The 26,120-nt window shown below is 44.3% G+C and overlaps 1 protein-coding gene across 2 annotated transcripts in view; it reads right to left on the bottom strand.

The window, feature by feature from the left end:
• HLCS (holocarboxylase synthetase) overlaps positions 1-26,120 on the bottom strand; it is a 195,681-nt gene that overhangs the window by 146,644 nt on the left and 22,917 nt on the right. For both annotated transcript variants that reach the window (XM_022552978.3, XM_022552980.3), the window contains exon 5: positions 23,607-23,789. In XM_022552978.3, coding sequence (XP_022408686.2) covers positions 23,607-23,789 — 183 coding nt within the window. The remainder of the gene's footprint in view (positions 1-23,606; positions 23,790-26,120) is intronic.

The raw sequence follows: 26,120 nt of genomic DNA, 5'->3' as shown, positions 1-26,120 counted from the left end.
CCGCGACAGTGAGAGGCCTGCGCACCGCGATGAAGAGTGGCCCCGGCTCGCCACAACTAGAGAAAGTTCTCGCACAGAAACGAAGACCCAACACAGCCAAAAATAAATAAATAAATAAATTTATTTTTTTAAAAAATGATAAGCTGGACATTATAAAAATTAAGAACTCTAAGAACTGCTGCTCTTCAAGGGTTAATGTTAATGAAAATGAAAAGACAACAAACTGAGAGAAACTATTCTTAATACACATATCTGACAAAGGACTTGTATCCAGAATGAAGAAAAAAAAAAAACTCTTAAAACGTAATTATAAGAAAACAATTCAACTTAGAACATCAGCAAGAAGATATGGCCAAATGAAAACATCAGATGGCCAATAAGCACATGAAAAGTGCTCAACATCATTTGTCACCAGGGAAATAGAAATGAAAACACACCTGTTAGAATGGTTAAGTTTTTCATTCTTTTTTTAAATTAAATTTATTTATTTTTTTATACAGCAGATTCTTATTAGTTATCTATTTTATACATATTACTGTATATATGTCAATCCCAACCTCCCAATTCATCCCACGACCACCACCATCCCCTTCCCTGCTTTCCCCCCATACGTCCATACGTTTGTTCTCTACATCTGTGTCTCTATTTCTGCCTTGCAAACGGGTTCATCTGTACCATGTTTCTAGATTCCACATATATGAGTTAATATACGATATTAGTTTTTCTCTTTCCGGCTTACTTCACTCTGTATGAGTCTGTCATACAGAGTGAAGTAAGCCAGAAAGAGAAGAACAAATTTCTGAATTCTGACAATATCTAGTGTTGCAAAGATGTGAAGTAGCTGGAGCTCTCATACATCACTGGTGGGAACATAAAATGGTGCAACAATTCTGGAAGACAGTTTGGCAGTTTCTTATCAAATTAAACATACACTTGCCACATGACCCAGCAATTCTATTCCTAGGTATTTAACCAAGAGAAACGAAAACACACATCCAAACAAAGACTTATACACGAATGGTCGTACAAACTTTACTCATAATATCCAAAAAATGCAAACAACCCAATGCCCACTAACAGGAGAATAGGTAAGTTATGGCATAGCTATACAATGGAACACTACTTGGCAATAAAAAAGGAATTAACTACCCATATAGGCAACAAAATGAATGAATCTTAAAAACACAAGGCTGATTAAAATAAATTTTTTTTAAATTTAATAAATAAAATAAAATTTAAAAAGACAGAAGAGTATGTACTGTATGATTCCATTTAGATGAAGTTCCAGAAAAGACCAACCTAATCTATAATGATAGAATGCAGATCAGTGATTGCCCAAGGATGAGCATGGGGGTGGGAGAGTGGATGAGGACTGAATGAGAAACAGAGTAAGAGAATTTTGTGGGATTCTGCAAATGGTCTCTATCTTGATAGCAACGACGGTTACTCCAGCGTATATGTTTATCAAACCCTACACATAATTAAGTGCATTTTCTTGAATATGTCATCCCAAAGTTGATTTTTTAAAGCAAATAGCAACAATCTTGTGCAACACTAAACAATGACCGAAGTCCAGGAGACTCTATATCCACTAATGTCCAAAAAGAACGCCAGTGTCCCTACTTCTGAAGAAATTCATGCTTAAATTTATATTTAGTGCAAATACACACAAGTGGCTACTCCATGGTTAGTTAACATGTCATACGGGGAGTGTAGCAGACGTACAGAGATGTACAGTATGCTATGTCCAGTCACATTAGAGCCATTCCACCCCATCACTTGTCTTATCTGCTAAATTTTATCCATCTAAACAAGATTCAATGGGTGAAACATAGCCATACCTCTGATTCAGCATTGGATTCAAAATATTTATTGCCAACTCTGTTTGTGTTTTGGTGCTCCTTTTCCCAAGAAACACCAAATAATTGATCATAACTTTTAAAGGTTTTCCATCTCAGAGACACATTTGCCTCATTGTAAATAATCAGATGAGTTGCGCTTCAGTCATAACATTATAAGTTTCTAGGCAACATTATAAGTTTACAAGTGGGTAAATCAGAAAATGAATCTACAAAGACATAGAATACAAGCTCTTTTTATGGGTGTTTTCATCTCAGTTAAATATGAGAGGAAACAGGAGTAGAAGAATTTATATGAAAATTTATACCAAAAAAAAAAAAGTTCTTACTACTGGTATTTTACAAACAAAATATTCACAACCAATTTCACATTCACTCAGTGTCTTCAAGGAAGTGATGAAGGCACATAGCACAGCAGATCTTTACAATCAAAAGATGACACTCCTGAAAGAGCGGGACTGTTTTTGGTCCTGACCTCATTTAAGGCTGGGATTGTTCATGCGGCAGCCTTCAGGGTGAACTTTTATTCTGAGCACCAGAACCAAGCAGAGCAGAGCCTCAGGCAGGGTCTGAGATGAGTGTGTTCTGATTGGTTCCCCATGCAGACACTTCTGTCTCAGTTCCAATGGACCCACTGCAGTCTGATCAACCCTTGCCTAACTTGTCCAGATTCCTCCTTGGATGGTACTGCACCCCAGCATGGATTCCCAAGGCCCCTGCCTTCCTGCTTCCCCAAATATGCTCAGCCACTGATCCCAAGCACTCTCACTCTGGAATGAATGGACCTAGAGGGGCTTCTAGGTTCAGTGATGACACACTGCTAAAAGCAGTCCATCCCCACAAATATCCAGGTCAACTGTCACCAACAGATACCCAAGGGCCAAAATGAACCCAGAGAAATGTTCTACTTGGCCCACCCATTTTGAACTAGTTGCTAACACTTAAAAATCAGGATATTTCACATCCTGCTTCTTTTGAAGAAACAGAAACTCCTTCCCACATGGCAATAACTGGCTGGGCCAAGAAGCACGACCCTCACTATACGGGGACAGACTCTCCAGCTGGACTCTTGTGTACCACCTCTCTGCTCCTAGGCATCTGGGATTGAGACCACCCATGCTGGACCCCGTATCAAGTCTGGCACCAAGCCAGCAAGATCTCCCATGGGGCCCTTGAGGATGCTTCTTTCCAGTTAGGTCCATATTAATTCATCAGAGTGAGCCTGGTGACGCTGACTCTCAAAAATACAAGGGGTTCGGGCTTCCCTGGTGGCGCAGTGGTTGAGAGTCCGCCTGCCGACGCGGGGGACATGGATTCGTGACCCGGTCCGGGAAGATCCCACATGCCGCGGAGCGGCTGGGCCCGTGAGCCATGGCCGCTGAGCCTGCGCGTCCGGAGCCTGTGCTCCGCAACAGGAGAGGCCACAACAGTGAGAGGCCCGCGTACCGCAAAAAAAAAACACAAAAAACAAGGGGTTCAATTTGGCAGTTCCTCAAAAAAGTGAATTAACACATAACCCAGCGATTCCCTGGTATATACCCAAAAGAGCTGAAAACAGGAACAGGTACTTGAACACCAATGTTCAGAACAACATTGTTCACAACAGCCAAGAGCTGGAAATAACGCACGTCAGTCGACAGATGAACGGACAGATGAATGGTTAAACAAAATGTGGTATATATATACAATGGAATATTATTCAAGCATAAAAAGAAATAAAGTTCTGAAAGATGCTATGACAAAAATGAACCTTGAAAACATTATGCCAAGTGAAAGAAGCCAGACTCAAAAGGACAAATGCTGTATGATTCCACTTACGTGAAATATCTAGAATAAGTAAATTCACAGAAACAGAAAGTAGAATAGAGGTTACCAGGAGCTGATGAGGGAGAGAATGAGAAGTTACTGATTATCGGGTATAGAGTTTCTGTTTGGGGTGATGAAAAAGTTTTGGAAATAGACAGTGGTGTGGTTGCACAACATTGTGAATGAAATTAATTTCACTTTAAAAAAAAGAGAGGGGGCTCAAAATCTCAAGCTGTTTCCTCCCCAGAGGCTCCCTGTTCTCTCTGCAATCAGGCCACTAGCCCCCTGCCGAATCACCCCGCATACATAGAGGAAGTGGAGGGGCAGCCGGCACATTAACCACGGGGCCTGACTACGCTTTTCCCAGCATACCTCCCTGACTTACCTGCAAATCACCAAGGGAAGCTACTAAGGTGACTTCTCACAACAAGACTTTTCCCAAGTGACTTTCCACCTAGGCGGACAAATAGCTGGCAATGTCTCTTTATAAATGATTTTAAGTTGTTTCCATCAGGCACTAGGCTACATCCACGGTATGAACGCTACCATTTATTGCACACTCACTCCATGTGGAACACTCGTGCTTTAGACCAGGACCCCATCCCTCACACAGCAATTCCACAGAACTGTCATCACCATCTACAGAAGAAGAAACGGAACAAGACAGCGTTAATGATGCCCAAACCACACAGACAGTAAGTTGCAGAGCTGGAATTTGAACCCACGAAACCAAATCTGTCTGGGTCCCAAATCCTTGCTCTAATTCCTATCCCACGGTCCTCAGCTAGAGAAGCTAACCCAAAATGCAGCAACATAGGAAAAGCCTGTTTACTGTTATCAAAATGCCTAAGGCAACACAAAGAAAGGTATAAACTCAATATATGATACGCAACTATGAAATAGTGATAAAATAGATCCACGCGGCTTGGAGCTGGGGTGGGGTTGCAGAAAGAGAGGTAGTGGGCAAAGTTTCTCAACTTTGGTAAGAGAAACTGAAATCTGAAGCTTGGGTCTACTACTATCAACTGTGTTCTACTTAGGCAAGCCCAGACGAAGACATTTTTCACAAATAAGTGAATTTTTATCATTTTAAGTGAGTTACCGTTCACCTCTCTCCGGTTTCAGCCAGAAAGAGACGGCATATTCAAGACTTCAATGGGGGCTTCCCTGGTGGCGCAGTAGTTGAGAGTCCGCCTGCCGACGCAGGGGACATGGGTTCATGTCCCGGTCCGGGAGGATCCCGCATGCCGCGGAGCGGCTGGGCCCGTGAGCCATGGCCGCTGGGCCTGCGTGTCCAGAGCCTGTGCTCCGCAGCGGGAGAGGCCGCAGCAGTGAGAGGCCCGCGTACCGCAGCAAAAAACAAACAAACAAAAAAAAAACTTCAACGGAAGGGCTACTTAAGGAACTGTGAGCAGAGTTAAGAGAATTAATGAGCAGGGGTGGGGAAGCACCTGGACCAGCAACCAGCTTGGAGGAGCAAGAGGACAGAGCTACCCACAGGGGCTGTAAGCAGAGAGGGTGGAGAGGAAATTCGTCCACCTCTCTCACCTCCTGCCAGCGTAACCAGAGCCTGGGAAGGGGCAGAGAACAAGGGCACAGGGTAAAGTGGACAGTGCCCGACACAACTGCTCAGGGAGGACCCAAGGGGAAGGGGGGGTCCCGCTCTGATGTGACTGCCTCTCACATCTCTGCCCTGGGGCACAACCTATGCCCAGCAACAAGATGAACTTCCACACATCCTGATCTTTCATAGTGATCAGACCAAACTTGGAATGGTAACTCCGCAACTCCAAAGGATTTATGACAAAAGGCATCCGATATCTAAACCCCAGGAATGGGAGGTTCCCCGCCCACCCCCCCCCCCCAGCTGAACTTGTCAGTCATTTCCAGTCCCCAATGCCTGGGACACAGTAGGCACTCAATAAATGTCTGTTAAACTGTATTCCTTTTATTATGTAAAGGTTTCCCTCAGGCTCCGGCTTTGAAAAGCCACGATTTACTGCATTTTTTGTTACCTGCCAACTAGCGAAGACCACAAAAGGCTGGGGTGGACCCGTAAAACAGAGGTAATCCGCTGGGCCAAATGGGCTCATTTTAGAGATGAAATCTATTCTGCAAGGGCGGAGACCAAAAGTAGAGCCATGGCCAGCTCTAAAAGAAAGGGAGGCATTCCGGGTCGGAGCTCAACCATCGCTCCTACTCGAGAGGCGCTAACTTACACTGACAGGGCCTGTGGGTTTGGGTTCAACATCCGTAGAAGTCTCCAGGGCTTTCATTAAGCCTGCCCGTGTAAAACGCCCTCCATTTGTCGGAGGCCAACACAAACAGGTTCCTGCCGGAGTGAAGAGCGTAGGCTGCGAAGCCAAGAAAGCTCTGGGCGGTGAGCGCAGCGCTCCAGTGGGAGCGCTTGCGGGGCAGCCCGGTGCGCCTCACCCTGAGGGGGCACGTCCTGGCTGGCGCACACTCACGCAGGCACGCAAGCACACGCACGCAAGCACACGCACGCACGCATGCGCACGCACAGATGTGACCGTCCGCCATGCTGAGCCAGCCGCAGGCTTGGAGCGCTCAGCTTTTTGTCGTCAGAAGGCCCCACCCATCCTAAACTAAGTACCTGTGTCATCCGCAGCCTGGCCTTGGCCACTCTGGAGCGTGGGGGCAGGAGACGCCAGCACAGAATCTGGTCAACAGCTCTGCTCCCAACTAGCGGGGAGGCCCTGCCTAGTCCTCATTTTTAAAAAAGAGAAAACTGGGACTTGCCTGGTGGCGCAGTGGTTTAAGAATCCGCCTGCCAATGCAGGGCACAAGGGTTCAAGCCCAGGTCCAGGAAGATCCCACGTGCCGCGGAGCAGCTAAACCCGGGCACCACAACTACAGAGCCTGCGCTCTAGAACCCACGAGCCACAACTACTGAAGCCCGTGCGCCTACAGCCTGTGCTCCACAACAATAGAAGCCATTGCAATGAGAAGCCCGTGCACTGCAACGAAGAGTGGCCCCTGCTCGCCACAACTAGAAAAAGCCCGCGCAAAGCAACAAAGACACAACGCAGCCAAAAATAATTAAATTAAAAAATAAATAAAAACCGAGAAAACTGCAAATCCTCCTTTTAGCTTTAACATTCAAGATTCGGTGCTTCATCCCAAATGCTAAAATGCTCAGTTAAAACTGTAACATCATCTCTAGGATTCCAAAATTAAGATATACATGTTACCTGCAAAGAGAGAGGTGGCCACTACGAGGAGGATTCAGGGAAGGCAGAAAGCTTTCCAATAGTCTAGAGAAGCGACGGTGTCCCCTTGACCTGTCCTACAAGGAGAGGGCAGCTCTGCAAAACTATTCCAACTTTTTTATGAAGCTCCATCTTGTCACTTTTCCTCGGGTACATCAACAGCTGATTCTTTTAAAATGTCTAACATGATGTTTACGAAACCCCGTTATAAAGGGTGACAGCTAGATAAAGGGTGACAGCTAGATTGGACTGGGCAGCCAGTCGAAGCCCCATGGGCTGTTTACTACTGGCCCGTCCCCTGAGGCCCCTCAAGTCTCCCAGACAGAGGAATGGAGGAAGCGTTTCACAATACTTGAGTGGGAAATGCCAAAATGTTTTTAAGTTTTCGAACAAAACACACTTACTAAACGCCTACTATAGGCAAAATACTGGAAAAGGGATACAAGTATTAACAACATATGTTCCTTGCCTTCAGATGATCTTGTATTACAGTTTAATGGGGTAGGCAGATATTCACATAATACAACAGCATTTGTACACTATTTTACAAAAAAAAAAATTTTTTTTTTTTTTTTGCAGTATGCGGGCCTCTCACTGTTGTGGCCTCTCCCGCTGTGGAGCACAGGCTCCGGACGCGCAGGCCCAGCGGCCATGGCCCACGGGCCCAGCCGCTCCGCGGCATGTGGGATCCTCCCGGACCGGGGCACGAACCCGTGTCCCCGGCATCGGCAGGCAGACTCCCAACCACTGTGCCACCAGGGAAACCCTAAAAAAAAAAAATGTTTTTTAACGTTCATATAAAAGTAACCAGTCAGGTCTAAGGTTCCAAGTCACAATACTTGGGTTGGAAAACTGAAAGAAAAATTGTAAATCCTATATACATAACATGGTCATCAGTGGAATTTTCCTAAATCAGGGTTGGTAGAATTCCTTTGTTGGGCATAAAAGATCAACTAGTTGTCCTCATAGCATGTGGATCTAAGATGTTTTATGTTCTAAAATTTAGGACTTTTAAGATATATTCTAAGAATTTTACACATGCTGGCCCATGTGAAGATGGAATGTGCCCACAGCCCAGTAGGGTGACAACCAGCTATCCAGAACCATTACAAACCAGTAGGCTACTGGTTTTACTTCAAATAAAGAAAACGAGCCCAGGGCCAAGTGGAAACTAGTGCCACTCTCTTGCCAACTCCTAGAAACAAAAATGTGGAAGACTCATACTCTCATAAATAACTTACAATAAGTTCTGTGCTTTGTGTTTTACTTGAAGACAGTAGCATACACATCTTTTGAAAAAAACAAACCCTCTTTATCAAATTGTGGTAAAACGTTAACCAGTGGTGAATCCAGGTGAAGGCTACATGGGGGTTGTGTGCTATTCTTTCACCCTTGCTTAGGTTTTAATTTTTTTTAATAAAAAGTTGAGGAGAAACGAAGGGATTTGCTCCAGAAGCTCTCTAAGGCCTCTGCCAGCTCCAACATTCACTGGATATTTTTGTTCTGCCGTTAATCCTGGAATCATCAAAGATGCAGCCTTTGTTTAAAAAAAAGAAAAGAAAAACCAAATGACTACTACCAAGAATACCTTCTAGCATTCACATCTTAGTTGAATCAGCACAACCCTTCATGCTGCCTGCACTAGGGTAATGAAGGTCATTTCAGGCAAGAACACCACCCTCAAAAACCCGATTTTAATTGTCACAGGCCGTGCCTCCAGAGGCCCCGATCTCGAACAGTCCAAACGCAGGACATTCTTCCCTGAGCACAAACGCCAGTGCGTTTCATGGAGTTTTTCAGTCTACGTGGAATCAGTGTATTAATAACAGCTTATTGGCACTGAATGAAAAACACACAAATCTTAATCTTAGGTCTTGAATCGGGTCCAGGTTCTACGTAATAACTGGCTGGAAGGGATACAGCCATAAGCATGTTTGGTAACTGGAGGCTGTGTAGTGAGACCTGAGTTTTGAAACCAGGATTGGTAGCTTAACAAAATTTACTGGTTGTAGAAAAAGTAAACTTGCCTCTAGGGAGGTGAGCTCAGCCGCACCATTCTGACAGCAGCCCCTGGTGGCCAGTTGAGTAAAAAGTGTTGGCTCTGATGCGGAAAGTTCCGACCTTGCCTTAATGAAGGTTGCTGCAAGCAGACAGGCCATTCTAGGTAACAACGGGGCGGTGATTAGGGAAGCAGCAAAAATCCAAACCAAGGTGCGCCTTTGAGTCACATAAATTGCCAAATCCTTAGGGTACCAGTCACTTGCATTAAGAATAACAACAACTGGGCTTCCCTGGTGGCGCAGTGGTTGAGAGTCTGCCTGCTAGTGCAGGGGACACGGGTTCGAGCCCTGGTCTGGGAGGATCCCACATGCTGCAGAGCAACTAGGCCCGTGAGCCACAATTACTGAGCCTGCACGTCTGGAGCCTGTGCTCTGCAACAAGAGAGGCCGCGATGGTGGGAGGCCCGCGCACCACGATGAAGAGTGGCCCCCGCTGGCCGCAGCTAGAGAAAGCCCTCGCACAGAAACGAAGACCCAACACAGCCAAAAATAAATAAATAAATAAATTCCTACCCCCAGCATCTTAAAAAAAAAAAAGAATAACAACAAAAAGAAGTAGTCTTTTGAAAGGAGGATAAATATGAAAATTTATTTTAAAAGGCCAAGATAATAACACGAGGCAGATAATACTTACCTTGGTTTGAAAGTTACCTCACTCCTTAATTATGTAGGAAATCTTTAAATATTCCAGGAGCATGGATTCCTACACAACATAAAGCATGTTCTGTCTACTTCCCTACACAGCACCACCCAGTACACTCATTTCCACATACCCAACGCTGGGAATTCCTACTGTAATATCAGGAATTGCTCATATGGCAGAAACTTCTAGAAGAGGCTGCTATATTCATTCAGGGAATAAAATAGTCAAGATAGTAAGTGAAGCCTCATTTCCAGTGCCACAGATTCACCCACTTCACTGGCTATAAATAGAAGAATGTTCAGAGGCTGACAGTTGGCTTCAAAGGCAGACAGCCATAGGAAGTAGAAGCCGCAAGCTTCAAGCCGACTTTTTCGTAAGGTGCACTCCGTCCTCAGCCAGGAGAGAACAATCTGGAAACAATCTGCTGGGCAGCTGCTCTCATCAACAAACTGTTTATTGTAAGAAAGTGGCTGGGTCAAAGGCTAAACATCAACCCGAACCGAAAGCATACGAGCAAAAATCAATACCGTCCCTGCTAAAGAAACCCGGGAAAGGGCAGCAAACTCGTATCTCATAAGGGCTGTTTTGCATGTTATTACGAATGGTTATTTGCCACTATTTTCGGAACAGGAGCTAAAATATGGCCTTCAAAACATACAGAAATCAACTTTCAGATCACTTCCCCCAAAAAGTTACAACAGTTTATATCTAGTTGCTTCCTTCTTGCATTTGTTTTGTAAAAGAACCAACAGGCTTATACACAATGCATGGATAATATAACACATCTTTAAATGTCTATTTAGTAACTGGAACACTGACTAAGAGATTATATGAAGGAAATTGTTTTATTGTAGGTGTGACAGTGAAATCCCACTGCTTATATTTTTAAACAGAGTTCTTATCTCAGAGACACATACTGAAATATTTACAGATGAGAGATCTGATCTGGGATTTGCTTCAAAATAATACAGGAGGAGGCATGGGTAGGAACAGATAAAATGAGATTGACCAGAATGGAAAACTGTGAAGCAGACTGATGAATTCATATGGGGTTCATTACATTATTTTGTTTACTTTTGTATATTTGAAAATTTCTACAAAATATTTTCTTTTACTTGTATGCACGGTTCAACAGTTGCTACGAAAGAAAAAAATGTTTTCTTAAATATAAGGAAAGTATTAACCTACCAGTACAAATTCATTAATTCTCCATAAGGATATCCATACACCACGGTATTACTAGGTCTCCAGCATGGCTGTTTTCGAGCAATGCCTGAAATAAAGCTGTTAAATTCATTCTGAGTTGACACTGGAGAAATAGAAAGAGATGTTTAGTGTGTCCCCACTGAGTTCATGACCCACCAAGCCAGAATCTGACCAAAACGGTACCACTAGATGGCATTCCACAGTTTAACTGCATTATGGAGTATAAGGACATACATGAACTAGTAAGAAAACCCAGCTGACATAAATAACGGGGACCATATTTTGAAAACAGCCAATTTAGCACACAGACTTTGAAAACACAACTTGTTTGTAAATTTGAGGCTCCTATATATTGCATTGTTAGTTCTTAAACTAACAGGAAAATTAATTTGAGAGTCTCAAATACATAAAGCAGAAAGCAAAACATTCTTTCACTGTGCTTAAATTAACTATGAAAAAGTATCTATCAATGACTTCATATTGTTCTAGTATAAAGTTGAAATGGTAATAGTCACAAATTCTTACAAAAGAATGCATTCAAAGGAACTGCTTTAAAAGTTTTAAAAAAACAATTTATTTTTCCACATCCAATTGCTTTGCTGGGACCAGCATAAATACTACAGAGCCCTAGAAAGGATGTGAAAGGTCATTTCATCTACCCTCCCCAGACAGAATAGAGGGGGTTTGGTAATGAGAATTCGGTGTCCTTTAAAAAGCCATCTTCTGTGACAAACTCACTTGGCCAGTCTGAGACACCAGACCTAATCCCATCACCAAGAAGGGAAAATACAAAGAGGAGACGCTTCAAAAGTACGGACCTTTGACATTTAAAGCATTTTACGGGCTGAAAAGCCACAGAAAAACTTAAATCATCGCATATCTCAAAGCTGTCTCTGGAAGGCAACAATCTAGAGTAATAATCTAGGCAATTCTGGGCAGAGAGAGCCTGGGCATTCCCCACTCACCACCCCCCCACCTCCACAAAAATGAACCATCATTTTTAAATGTATGAAACCACAATTTGATGTTTTCTTTTAAAAGATGTCTTTCCTTATTTACTGAGGTTCAAAACAGGAAGGGGCATTAGTGGTGCCATCGTTCAGTTACTCCCTAGTAACTGCTGTGTGTAGGATTCACTTTTCCTCAAAGACCAGAAAACAAACTGTCAAATACTTTCCTACGGCAAAGAAAAGCAAACCTTTACAAGTATTCTTAGAAGAAAATTCACTTTTAATTTTAATTTTTCAAACTTTTACTTTGCCTGCAGAAGTCAAGTAGATTTAAACTAACAGTTTTTACAGTTCAGGGCTCAGGAAAGGCTCGTGGTAAGTGATACTGACTAATGGCTTGGCAACGTGTCCATTCAGAACTGGGCAATCCTGCTGACTGGTGATGGTGGATGGCACTCCTCCTTTGAAAGAGATTCTATTGGGAATCCGAATTTAAATCTTGGAGGTACAGGAGCTGACTAACACAATCCTTCTCTTTGCCAATAACCCCTACCTCTCCACACTTGGACATACACACAGGAGACACAACAAAATGATGTTGTAAATCTCCATGTGTCAATGGGAAAGAACATTTCATTTTTAGCAGAAATGTCTAGGTATTATAACCTAAGTCTTCTCTCATCCTCGGGGGTAAATGGGGAAAACACCTCTCCGTCAAGAAAGGTCCTAATTCAGCAATCTTAAAGCGTTTTCTCTTAAAGGTTCAGTGAAAGTAATTCACTATGCTTAAAATTGTAAAGACTTGAATGCCACTAGAAAATCAGTTAAAACGAATATTCTAATGACTAAATTATTTCATTTAAAGCCATGTTCCTCAACTGATCTAATGGGGTTTGATCTCTAGAATTCTCTATGAGGGATAGTATCTCCAACAATTAATAAGAACAAAATTATAGTCCACATGCCAGTATTTCTTCCAATGATTATATTATTAAATATATTATTAATAAAACAAAGCCTGAAAACACTTTAGGAAAGAAAAATACTGACAAAGCAAGCAGAGGGATCATACAGAACTGAAAGTCTTAGAAACATACAAGATCTAGAAAGCTGTGGGTGACACAGCAGTGCCTAGAAAGATGCACCTACTCACAGGCAGCCACTGAGGGGCCGAAACAGGACCACAACCAAGTAAGTGATCAGCATTCCCTCCTTATCTCCAAGAGAAAGTGACTGATGGACAGACAGACAGACTAACCTTGGCCGAGCTTTCCTGTTGCCAATTTGGCCAAAGAAAGGTTGCCCTGTACTGACCCAGCCTCCCTGCTGAGATCCGACACAGGAACACAGCGACGCTGAACCCTTCCCGCTCGGGCAGGGGAAACGGAGGATTAAACACCATTTGGGTCCACAAACTGCATGTCAGTTTTGAAATCCTGAAATACTATAAACATTTTCTCAAACATTTTCTGCACAACCCTCGGAGCAACATTCTCAGATTATTAGCATGAACGGAAACAAAACCAGTTCCCCGGCTATAATTCACATCCCAGAAAACTGAACTAGAACATTTATCAAACAGGATTCAGGCCTCAGAACCCCACATTCCTGGCCTGACTGCCGGCTCAGCAGCTGGGAGAGCCACAAACCGATGGATCTGCTGTGACCACGGGCCGCCTTGCCGCCGTGCCCATTTCATCCCGGCCTTGGCTCGGAACCTGATCACAAGGGGCCTTTGACTGTGCCCCCAAACCCGGTACCAGTGTGGGCTTATTCCCTGGGATGTATTTTTTAGACCTGGGAGACCAAAATCTGTTCTAAAGAATGTTGCAAGCCTTCCTAGAGACAGCTTCAATCGACTTCCCCAGGAGGTAACGCCATAATCCATACCCCCTCACACATGGCAGCTATTAGGGAGCTGGTATAGAAGACAAAAAGCATTTGGTCTGGGAGGATTTTTTATTCCAAAAGAGCCTGTTTCCCATCCACAAATCTGTGACTGCATAAGCAGTGGATATAAATAGTCTGAGGAAATAAAACCACCCTCTCTCAACAGGGTACTTCCCATCCCCAGAAGGAAACTGCAGAGGAGATGCTCCTTCCAAGGCGCTACCCCTTCCCCAGGTCAGTCAGCAAGAGCTGCAGCACAGAGAAAACCCAAACCGTGACAACGCCAATTAAAAGCAGAGAGCAACCAAATTTGTATCTGTCTGCATTTCCCCCAGTGCATTATCAGTCTCTGCCTTGATTGTAGCCAGAAGCATTCACCCCAGAGCAACCTTGAAACTTTCTTGTGCAACCGAGATTCAAGTAAAAATACAGCACGTACAGTAGCTGAAAAGCCTCTCCCCACCCACAAAAAATAAAATAAAATAAAATAAAATGAAGGCAGCAAAGGAAAACATTCCAAGTATTATTTCTTTTGCATTTCAACATCAAGCTCATCATGTCACCTTTGCCATAGGTATTATGTTTGATAACAGGAAGTCGGTTAAAATGAAGCAAAAATTTCTAGTTTAGGTGAAGGGCAAAGGAAGAAAGAAAGGAGAGAAAGAGGTATATGAAAGACCCTTAAAAGCCTTCATAGCTATAAAAGCTTTTAAATGTTTGCTTTAATCTGCCATCTGCTCTTTAGCTGGTGCCGTATTGTAAAACAGCTGCCCCCGACACCGCGTCAGCCACAAGTCAAAATCTATTCAGGACTGAAGAAACCATTCTCTCCCAACAAGAATTGCTCAGACAGTCTATTAGAGAGACAGATCAGTAAACATCTGGTCTGATGATCCGTAATGCCCTATTAGAATGAACAAAATTTGATAGACTCATAAAGATGGCAGTGATTGGGTTTATGAGAAACGATACATGGAAAGCCTCACAAAGTACATTCAAGCCGGTGTTGAAGTATGAGGAAAAAAGGAGGTATACCCTTAACTCAGGAACACCCTGGTTTTTGTTAAGAAAGAATTTATGGCTTAATGGAATCCTTTAGAAAACTACAGTCATCCCTCGGTATCCATGGGGGATCAGTTCCAGGACGCCCAGGATACTAAAATCTATGTATATTCAAGTCCCTTATATAAAATGGTGTGGTCCAGTAGCTGTACCTGCAAGTTCTGAATCCATCCATGGTTGGTTGAATCCACAGATGAGTAACTCGTGGATACTGACGCTGATGCTATTAGAAGAATAATGAGGTCTGTGGAGAACAGCCATGTCATGCCAATGGTAAAGCAAGGCTAAGTCCAAAGTCTCTTTTTTTTAACATCTTTATTGGAGTATAATTGCTTTATAATGGCGTGTTAGTTTCTGCTGTATAACAAAGTGAATCAATTATACATATACATATGTTCCCATATCTCTTCCCTCTTGCGTCTCCCTCCCTCCCGCTCTCCCTATCCCACCCCTCTAGGTGGTCACAAACCACCTAGCTGATCTCCCTGTGCTATGCGGCTACTTCCCACTAGCTACCTATTTTACGTTTGGTAGTGTATATATGTCCATGCCACTCTCTCGGCCCTTACCATAGTGCCTATACTATTCTATAAATATTTGTTGAACAGTGTGGAGGTATAGGAAGAGATACTCATTTCTGTAGAGACACAGTCTGTTAACCTCTATTTTTTTTCTCTTTCAATTCTTTTATTGACTTTTTTTTTTTAGCTCTACAGAGGTATAATTGACATACAGAAAATTGTACACATTTAATGTATAGGCATACCTTGGAGATAGTGTAGGTTTTGTTCTAGACCACTGAAATAAAGTAAATACTGCCATAAAAAAAAAACTTGATTGCTTTTACTTAATTAACTTTGATTTTTCTGTCTCATCTTTTGATGTCTACAGAAGAAAACAATAACAAATCATTTAATAATGCCCCAGTCCTTTCTACTGGGAAATACAACCAGACAGACTTCCTCATATATTGTTTTGAATAATGTGAATCCCCGGTGATTTTTTTTCTCTGAATAGTGTGTTTAAAAGAAGAAAATAACAAACAATGACCTTTGAAAGATGATTTTATTGAGTGGTGGGTGGGAATTGCCAAGAGGAGAAAGGGCATACGTTTGGAAAATCTGTATATTTTAATAAATAACGATGTAAGTTACTTCCTCATATTCTTGCTAAAGAAAAAGACTCTGTTACTTGAAAAACAAAAACTGGATCAGAGCCTACACCCCACAGACAAAAATACTGATGGCTGTATGTAAGTAAGAAAGAAAGTAAATATTCCCTCTTCCTGGGCAAAAAAAAAAAAAAAAAGCTATTCAGGGCACACCTGGGTTTCTCTCTAATTCGGATCTCTAAAAACTATGTTTTAAGCTGTATTCTAGAGGAACACTAGAAGTTTCTGCCTCGCTGTACATTCAAGATTCAGAACGAGGATTAAAGGTGGAGGGAGGGAAGATTCCGTGCCAAATAACTATGCTAAAACAAAGGAAAGCAAAGATTTTTTTTCTTAATTGGAGAAGTCTAATTGACTCAGAAAAATACATGAGACCCTTCACTGCTCCACAATCCAGTTTGCTCCTCTGAGGGGCAAGGACCCCCTCCCTACCCTCCCCGCACTGGCAGGACCACTTGAGACTCAGATGAGATCCTGACACCTGGGAAGGCCCTTGGTTAACTATAGAGCGTGTGAGCAAGATGAGAAATCGTCTCTTGTTTTCCAGAAACTTCCACAGCAAGGTCTCACACTTAGCAGGCGCTCGGATGTTTGCTAAATGAAGTGGTCGGCTAGAGAAGGAAGGGTAAGCATCATGTGGTATGACTTCGTCTAAGTTTCTTCATAAAGCAACCAACATCGAAAAAGTAATTCCCTAGGGGGAAGGGACAATACAGTTTTCGACACATTTGCAGATATCAAAACTATCCTTATCAACAATACCTGTTTGGTTAGTTATCTACTTTATACATATCAGTGTATACATGTCAGTCCCAGTCTCCCAGTTCATCCCACCACCACCCGCCCCCCGCCTTCTAATAAGAACCTGCTATATAAAATAAAATAAAATTCAAAAAAGAAAATCCTCCCTGGAAACAAACAAACAAACAAAAAACCTGTTTGGGCAGGGTGGGAAAAGTTTCACAACAAATAATTTGGGGTTGACTCAAAATGAAATGTTGCACCAGGTTTTGTTTTTAAGCATACACGATCCGCCCCACAGTTCCACACCACCAAAATCACACACACACACAACGTGGTGATTTCTGCCCAGTTTCTTTAATAACAAACCCAGTTGTCACTTCTTATTATGGTTCCATCTTGACCCCGAGGCAAAGGAACCACACACCCTCTGGCAGGATTCCCTGACTATGTCCTGCTGGCTTCGGACGCTCAGGTCTCCTCCATGCCACTAGCTACGAGCTGTGAGGAACGCCCAAAAGAATCCCAGCTTTACTGCTTCAGAAAGAAGCCTGTGTCCCCCAGACCCAAGCGGCGATGCCCCAGGATAAGAGGGAAGGCCCAGTCCCCCCGCTGGTGGCCTCAGCAGAGGGCTGTGCACAGCGGCCCCTCCTCCTGCCCCGGGGGGTGGAAAGGGACCCGCTGGCAGTGGGTGGGGTGGAGGGGTGCCTCGGCTCTGTCCCAGCCTGCCCAAATCCACCAGCTGCCCCTCTCGGCACAAACCCCTGTGACCAGCCTCCTTCTTTCTGCCATTTCCCTGGCTGAGATAAAAATAGCAACAGAGCCCAGAGAAACGGAAACAAGAGGGTGAGTTTCTGGACCAGCTGGACTTTAGGTTCTGCCAGGGGAAGAACTGTGGCTTTTCTATAAAATCAGCATCGCTCACAAACACGCAGGTGTCCCCCGCAGGAAAGGTGTATCCTTCCTAACTTACGGTCACCACCGATGGTGGGAGGGAGTAGTGGCCGCCCAGCAATCCCGCTCCACAGACCCTGGGGCCCCTGAGTGGCTCTTGAGTCTCTGGCTCTAGTCACACCTCCAGAAAGGAAGTTATCTGTTTGAAAGCGCTCACCCCGGAGATGTCAGCATACATACATGGTCTCCTTTGACAAACGGTTCAAAATAGTTCGATAGTCAAGAAAGTGCTACATCCAAGCAGGGGTGGGGACGCTAGAATTAGGAACAACCACCAGTAGCCACCTTCCAGCTGCGGGAGCGAATGGACGGCTGAGGCCCTGAGACGCACACATGCCGACCTGAGGGCTCAAAAGTAAACCTAATAGTCATAGCCAGAGTAAAGCCATTTACTAACAAAGCCAACCCTTTTAAAATAATTAATATAGGTGTCAAATATTAAATAAAATATCAATATCTACACGAGGGTCCTTGCCTTTTAACATTCAAGTTTTGACCATTTATGGGATGCCTTCAAAGTCCAATGACATACAGTAATTTGTTTTTTAATTTTTAATAACTGGTTTTGCTCATTATAAAATTAATACATGTTCATAACAGAGTATTTGGAAAGTACAAAGAAATTTTTAAAATTTAATAAAATCACCGTTAAGTCTCCAAGATTTAATGCTATTTTGTTGCTACAAAATAGCAACAAGATTTTATGGTTAGGCAAATCAACAAAGGTTACATACACTTCCTTGTGTAAGTTATGCACTTAGCATCCAACTTTTGACGAGACAGATGGACCTGTCCATGGCATCAGAAGGTTTAAAGTGATGCCTCCTGACATCAAATGGGACTCCTGTGAGTGACTGCAGTTTGCTCCCAAATGAATACACTTAGAAGAAAACTGCAGGGATGAGGTTACATTTCTCAAAGAGCTCATTTCATAAAAAACAAAAAAAAAACAACAAAAAAACATAAATTTGGGGTTTCCCTGGTGGCGCAGTGGTTGAGAGTCCGCCTGCCGATGCAGGGGTTCATGCCCCGGAGCGGCTGGGCCCGTGAGCCATGGCCGCTGAGCCTGCGCATCCGGAGCCTGTGCTCCGCAACGGGAGAGCCCACAACAGTGAGAGGCCTGCGTACCGCAAAAAAAAAAAAAACCATGAATTTGTAAAAGAGCTTAGAAAAAAAATACTGTCACTGTTTTAGTATCTCCTTTTCGTAAATGAGGCTGATGTGTCACCATAGACTGCTGACATTTTGCTAAAACTTGAGCCTGAATCTCACCAAAGGAAACCCAGACCACAGTGGAATAGATAGGAAATCAGATATTCAGAGCCTGTTGAAATATATCCCCCATATATACTGTATTTCCTTCCAGTCTTTTTTCTATGGACATATGTGTGTGGTGTATGTGTGCTCATGCATTTTATGGTTTACAGCATATCATAATTTTGTGGAAGCCTGAATTTCAGTCCTGCCCCTGGGAGATTCGATTAAATGGGAAGACCTCGGTCAGAGAAGTCCAGCTGGGCCGCCCAGCGTCTGCACCTCAGTGGAGCCTTGTTTCCCCATGGTGTCATGCACGGTGACACTTATGAAGTCACATGTGACTGGATTTTATAGCGAAATCACATGCTCCTGTGGTGCCTGGGTGTCAGCGAAGGTCTCAGAAACACACCTCCAGCAAATGCCAAGGGCTGACTGTACTTTGGGTGAATATTTTTTTTTCTACTTGGATCACATGCTATCTTTTTTCCATTTATATCGCTGTAATATGGAAGCACATAGATGCCTCATAAATCTTCTGTGCTATTTGGTATAAAGAGCGAGTCTCCAGGCACCAAACTGTATAAACACAGCTGGTATGCAGTAAAACTATTTAGATAACTAGTGTTTATTTTGTTCTTCCACAGTCTATCCTATAATAGTACCTAGTACACAGTAAATGTTTAATGAAAGATGAATGTTATTAACTGTGACTATGAAATAATTTCTACAGGCCCAGGAAAAGTGCCACCGATATAATGGAAAATTACTAAATTATACTATGCAAAACTGACGTATAGAGGAAAAAAAAGCAAGTCTCTGAAGAGCTACTTTATAGTTCTAGGATATAGTTCTGCATGCTCACCGGGCAGCCTGGCTCAGCAGCGACACCGTGTGGTGAGAGATCTCTGATCCCCAAAAGCACAGAGTATTTTACAGGAAGCAAGAAGCAGAGAGCCAGGGAGGTGGATGGACCTAGAATCTGTCACACAGATGAATTAAGTCAGAAAGAGAAAAACAAATACCATATGCTAACGCATATATATGGAATTAAAAAAAATGGTTCTGAAGAACCTAGGGGCAGAACAGGAATAAAGACGCAGACGTAGAGAATGGACTTGAGGGCACGAGGTGGGGTGGGGGAGGGAGGGTAAGCTGGGATGAAATGAGAGTGGCATGGACATATATACACTACCAAACGTAAAATAGATAGCTAGTGGGAAGCAGCCTCATAGCACAGGGAGATCAGCTCGGTGCTTTGTGACCACCTAGAGGGGTGGGATAGGGTGGGAGGGAGGGAGACGCAAGAGAGAGGAGATATGGGGATATATGTATATGTATAGCTGATTCACTTTGTTATACAGCAGAAACTAACACACCATTGTAATTATACTCCAATAAAGATGTGAGGAAAAAAAAGAAAGAAAAAGAACAGCCAGCACAGGCATCTAATCCAAAAGGCAGGTGAGAAACCTAAAGATGGGCCGCATGTAACAGGTGACGGGATGCCAGGATCCTCTCCGTGTAACTTAATTCCATGGGGAGCAAAGAGATCGATTAAGAAGGCTCAGAATAGAAAGCACGATCCAATTCCATTCCCAATCTGGCATCCGTATCTATAATACTCAGCCACCAGCACAATGACGAGAAGGTGTTCCGAAATGTCTCGGCATCAGAAAGACGTGGAGGACTCGCCCAGCTGCCTCCAGAAAGACCAGCACAGCTGGTGAGTGGCCACCTTTACACTTGCACAATAATCCTTCAGAGCACTTGTATTCCAGGAAAACACACTTCTAAAACCCTGAATTCTTGCACTTCCTTCTACAGCAGATTCAGGGTCTTCTAAGAGGAGTTAATAAACATTAAGAAATAAGGACATACATATGTAACAATCATACTTTCATTCACGCACTCAGTTCCTTGGGCTCCCACAGTAAAGCAGAATTCAGAGAGAAGCAGTTGGGAGGGAAAGTAGTCCATAGGATGGATACCTAAGATCAACCAGACCAAATGGAGGGCCCAAAATGAGAAGTGAACATCGCTCAAAATTACACTTTTCCAAAGTGTTTATATAATAAAGGGCTTGGTCGGCTTGGGGTCTGTGTGGCGTGTTTGTGTATGTGTATATAGAATAAATATTTGCTTTAATATTGTTCAAGCTTTGCATTCCCATGGTTTGTGAATGGGGGTTACCAATGAATAGGAGAAAATGTATCCTCCCACCCCCAGGCAGTTTAAAGAGCCAGAAGGACAAAAATATGAAGCATCTACTGTGTATGGTAATATACACAGACACACAATACAAAGCCTTAGGTATTTCAGGTTATGCCCATTCTAAAGGAGATGGAAAAACCTAGAATTCCAAGCCTCTGCTCACAGGACAATAACAAGAGAGCAGGTCACTCTTTCCTCTCCATTGCGACGTCCAAGAGTCAGGAGGCCCAAGTCCCAAGACCAGCATGATGACAAGAACTCACGGGAAAGGTCAGGGAGCGCTGCCAGGGGTGAGCCTGGGTCTAGCCTGCTCCCTGACCTTGGAGCAGGCAGGCACCCCTCACAAGTCCAGCCTCAGCCCTCCACGCTCAGGAAAGGAGGGAGAGAGAAGGTCTAGGAGAGTGACAGCCACCTCCCCTAGGGACCAGAAACCCTCACCCTAAAGGCTCTGCCCCATCCCTCCAAGGTGGGGGGGGGGTCTATAAATGGGTCCTCTTTAAGTGTTGAAACTCTGAGGACTGGCTTTATTTTGATACTTTTTAATAAGTCATAGAACAGAGCTGTTGCTTCTCCTTCTATTAACACATAAAACAGAGATAAATGATGTGGAGCTTTGAGACCTGAGATGAAGGTGCAAACAAAAGTCATACCATTAATCCCCAAGAACATCCATTAAGAAGAGGGCAGGGCTTCGCTGGTGGCGCAGTCGTTAAGAATCCGCCTGCCAATGCAGGGGACATGGGTTCAAGCCCTGGTCCGGGAAGATCCCACATGCCGCAGAGCAACTAAGCCCGTGTGCCACAACTACTGAGCCTGCGCTCTAGAGCCCACAAGCCACAGCTACTGAGCCCACGTGCCACAACTACTGAAACCCGTGCGCCTAGAGCCCGTGCTCCACAACAAGAGAAGCCACCGCAATGAGAAGCCTGCGCACAGCAACGAAGAGTAGCCCCCGCTCGCTGCAACCAGAGAAAAGCCCACGCACAGCAACGAAGACCCAACATAGCCAAAGATAAAATAAGTAAAATAAAATTTAAAAATTTAGCAAAAATTACTTAGTCGTTTTAGACCAGGCACCAGACCGTTATTAGGCACATTATACACTTTTAACTTATTCAATCTCCCAACAACACCAATAACATAATAATAATAATTGCACTAAGGTGTTTAATGGGGTTTTTTGTTTGTTTGTTTGTTTGTGGCCGTGTTGGGTCTTTGTTGCCGTGCACTGGCTTTCTCTAGTTGCAGCGAGCGGGGGATACTCTTCGTTGCGGTGCGTGGCCTTCTCATTGCAGTGGCTTCTCCTGTTGCAGAGCACGGGCTCTAGGCACACGGGCTTCAGTAGTTGTGGCACGTGGGCTCAGTAGTTGTGGCTCATGGGCTCCAGAGCGCAGGCTCAGTAGTTGTGGCGCACGGGCTTAGTTGCTTTGTGGCATGTGGGATATTCCTGGACCAAGGATTGAACCCATGTCTCCTGCATTGGCAGGCAGATTCTTAGCCACTGCACCACCAGGGAAGTCCCTGGACTAAGGTTTAAATAATACAATTTACACAGAACTTCCATATATACATTTTCATCTAGTCGTCAAATAATTCTGTAAGGTATCCAAATCCTAAACGCTCTCAGATTCTATATGTCTTCCCCAAGTGAGCACATCCCACGCAGAGAACTCATAGCCCTAGTCTCTTCTGAAAAGTAAGTTTGCCAAGGGACAGAGAATAACCCAAAAGAGAATTCCTCCTCTTTTAAAACGGTTCGGATAGAGGGTATAATTTGTTCTTTTCCAGGTAAAGCAGGGAAGTTTGGTGTTTAGAGTCACCTGGACTATTAGGTATTTGCTGAAACTATACAGTTACGTCACTAAACTCACAAATTTCCCCATTTAGGGGAGACAAACAGAGATAGTCCCACAAAATAATTTGCCACAATCAACAAGAATTTGACAGCTTGGCAAAGCAAAAAGATTGAGAAGACACACCTGGAGAATGTGGCAACCTGCCCAACCAGGTAGCAGCCACAGGCATCAAATGCAGACAAAAGGCCAGGAAAATTCCTGAATACATGGGATCCCAACTCCATGACATTTTCCCTTTACACAAAAGTAAAAGATATCAACTGAAATCCAGAGCCCCTTTTGCCACAAGATGGCAGACTTCAGCACAAAAGAAACAAAAGTTGTGATTTCCCCATCCAAAGATTCCCCGAGGAAGGTCCAAATCAAAACAAAGGCTTTTAATCCCAACTGAATAAACTGCGGTTTCCAAATACACTCTTGACACATAGAAGAGTGACCTTTTCCCCCCTCAAGTGGAAAGGGCCACATAACTTTAAGACACAACTCCCTCTAAACTCCAATGTTCTTCTCTCCCTCCCTTACATAAAACACCAAAGAAATTAGTTCTACTTGGACAACTTTAAGACGGTTTCAAAACCTGAAGTCAAAATAGAAATGGAAAATCAAAACAGAAAACAAAACTGAAATCCACTGCAAGGCAACGACTGAGGGGTCACCGTTCTGAAGACGGGCACCTGAGGAGGTCCCTTCCCAGCCGAGCATACACTCACCTCAGCTGCCGACAGCAAGTAAAGAGGCGTTAAGGCAGGAACATGTTTTGCGTCACAGCTTAGGCCAAGCGTCGTCAGGATCTCCTTAAGGACTTCGTATCTTCTAAAATTGCTTGATTTGAGCAGGTTAAAATCCTCCTGTGTTTGCACTACTGGAGAGCTGGGAGGTAGTTCCAGGTGCACCTGAGGGAAAAAGACACCACGATGTAAATCAGAGGCACTTAGCGACATAAAGAAAAGCAGTGGCTTTACTACTTTTTCTGAAAACTTGAACATGAATCCTTCTAATTATCAACAGTATATAAACCTGGAACCTGAATATTTGGTAAGGAACAACAAGCAATAAAAAGATTCGAGGGGGGCTTCCCTGGTGGCGCAGTGGTTGAGAGTCCACCTGCCGATGCAGGGGATGCGGGTTCGTGGCCCGGTCCGGGAAGATCCCACATGCCGCGGAGCGGCTGGGCCCGTGAGCTGTGGCCGCTGAGCCTGCGCGCCCGGAGCCTGTGCTCCGCAAAGGGAGAGGCCACAACAGTGAGAGGCCCGCGTACCGCAAAAAAAAAAAAAAAAAAAAAAAAAATCGAGGGAGCCCATTAAAATCATGGCTGAAAAGGTCTGGTGGAAATGACCCCGGATAGTAACTTTCCAGGTCCCGAATTTTATCACTAATCAGTCATGGGACCTTGGGCGAGTCACTTAACGCGGTTATACGACAACAAACGTTTAGGAACATGGTTGTGCTGAGCACCCAAGTACAGTTGCTGCTGAACTGGGGGAGGCACAGTGCGTCATGCTCGAAGCTTCTATTCCACCTACTGGTCATAACTCCTGGGGACAGGAGTGGCCTTAGTCACCACTTTAAGAGTGTTTGCAGGAATACACATAGAGGAGTGGGGTTTGGCGGACTCGAGAAAGGGCTGCCCCACCTCCCTCCTTCACCTGATAAGACTTGGAATTTCATGTATTTAGTTCAGGCTTTGCTGTACAGTTAAAATTAGAGTAGTTCTGGGACTTCCCTGGCAGTCCAGTGATTAAGACTCCACACTTCCACTGCAGGGGGCGTGGGTTCGATCCCTGGCCAGGGAACTAAGATCCCAACATACCAGAACTTCTAGCTGACTCAAACTAGAACCTTCCTATCAATGGTCTGTGTTTTGGTACGAAGGAAGGTACTAGAACTTTTGGCTCTGTTGAGATGAGATTTTAACTGGGCATTAGCGCCTGGAGGATGCCAGAATACTCAGTACTCAGAAGGGCAAACTGACCATGTTTTGTTTTACTTCACTTTTGCCAGGGGTCAGCTGTGGGATTCTACTGCCTGCAGAGCACCCGGCTGACGTTATAAGAACATTATAATAAAATGAAAAGTATAGTGCTAGGGGCTTCCCTGATGGTGCAGTGGTTAGGAATCCACCTGCCAATGCAGGGGACAGGGGCTTGAGCCCTGGTCCGGGAAGATCCCACATGCCGCGGAGCAACTAAGCCCGTGCGTCACAACTACTGAGCCTGCGTTCTAGAGCCCGTGAGCCACAACTACTGAAGCCCGCGCACCTAGAGCCCGTGCTCCACAACAAGAGAAGCCACCGCGATGAGAAGCCCATGCACTGCAACGAAGAGTAGCCCCCGCTCGACACAACTAAAGAAAAGCCCGCGCGCAGCACCAAAGACCTAATGCAGCCAACAATTAATTAATTAATTAATTAATTTTTTATAAAAAGTATAGTGCCAGCCTTCAGGCAACTTAAAATCTCTCAATTCCCACTCAAGCCTTAACCAAAACAAAAATACTGCCCAAATATACTGTCTAAAACAGTCCGATTGTTGAAAGTTGAAGCCAATCTGAAAAGTTTGCAGAGGACTGTCCAGCAGAGTCCCCACATTCCAGCGGGCCAGCTGAGGGCTGCCTGCTTCACCCACAACTGAGCCTGTTGCCCACGAGCAGCAGGGGAGTCTGTCCTCTAAACAGCCCTAGAAAAGGAAGGAGGCATAAAAGCGAACTCCTTTAAGGTATATGAATCCTACTGTGTGTCCTTCTACCGTGCATTCTTATCCAAAACGTGTGCCTCTCATCTCCAGGGGTCAAAGCCAGTGCTGGGACAGACGGTCAGCATGGCAACGGGTCACGTTTAATTCACCTGAGCACGTGACTGTCCGGAGATTACCTCTTACATGTGGCAGAAGTCAAAAGAGCCAAGTTCTGTCCCCACCTGGGCCTAAGGAGGGGGGTGAGTGTGGTTAATGGCCAATGTACTCCCTGGGCTGAGTGAATACACCCAGGGTAGGGTGCTACAGAAGTCCCTGTCACAAGTGAGAGATGCCGAGGATGAAAAGGAGAGCTCCCGCTACGAGCAGGCCTCCGGATTCCAGGAGGTGAGAGAAAGCACAGCTGTCGACATTGTGGGCGAAGTGTGATTGTCGTTTTCAAGGTTAGGTGCTTCTACAACAGCAGCGAGAAGAGAGGCCGTCTGGCTCTGCACCTCAAAACGGCCACCAGGGCTTGCCTGGTGGCGCAGTGGT

This window comes from Delphinapterus leucas, chromosome 4 (genome assembly GCF_059928025.1).
Source record: "Delphinapterus leucas isolate spDelLeu-1000000601 "Yukka" chromosome 4, BTC_Dleu_Yukka2, whole genome shotgun sequence".
NCBI classification, from domain to species: Eukaryota; Metazoa; Chordata; class Mammalia; order Artiodactyla; family Monodontidae; genus Delphinapterus; species Delphinapterus leucas.
This window is presented reverse-complemented; position numbering and strand designations above follow the sequence as displayed.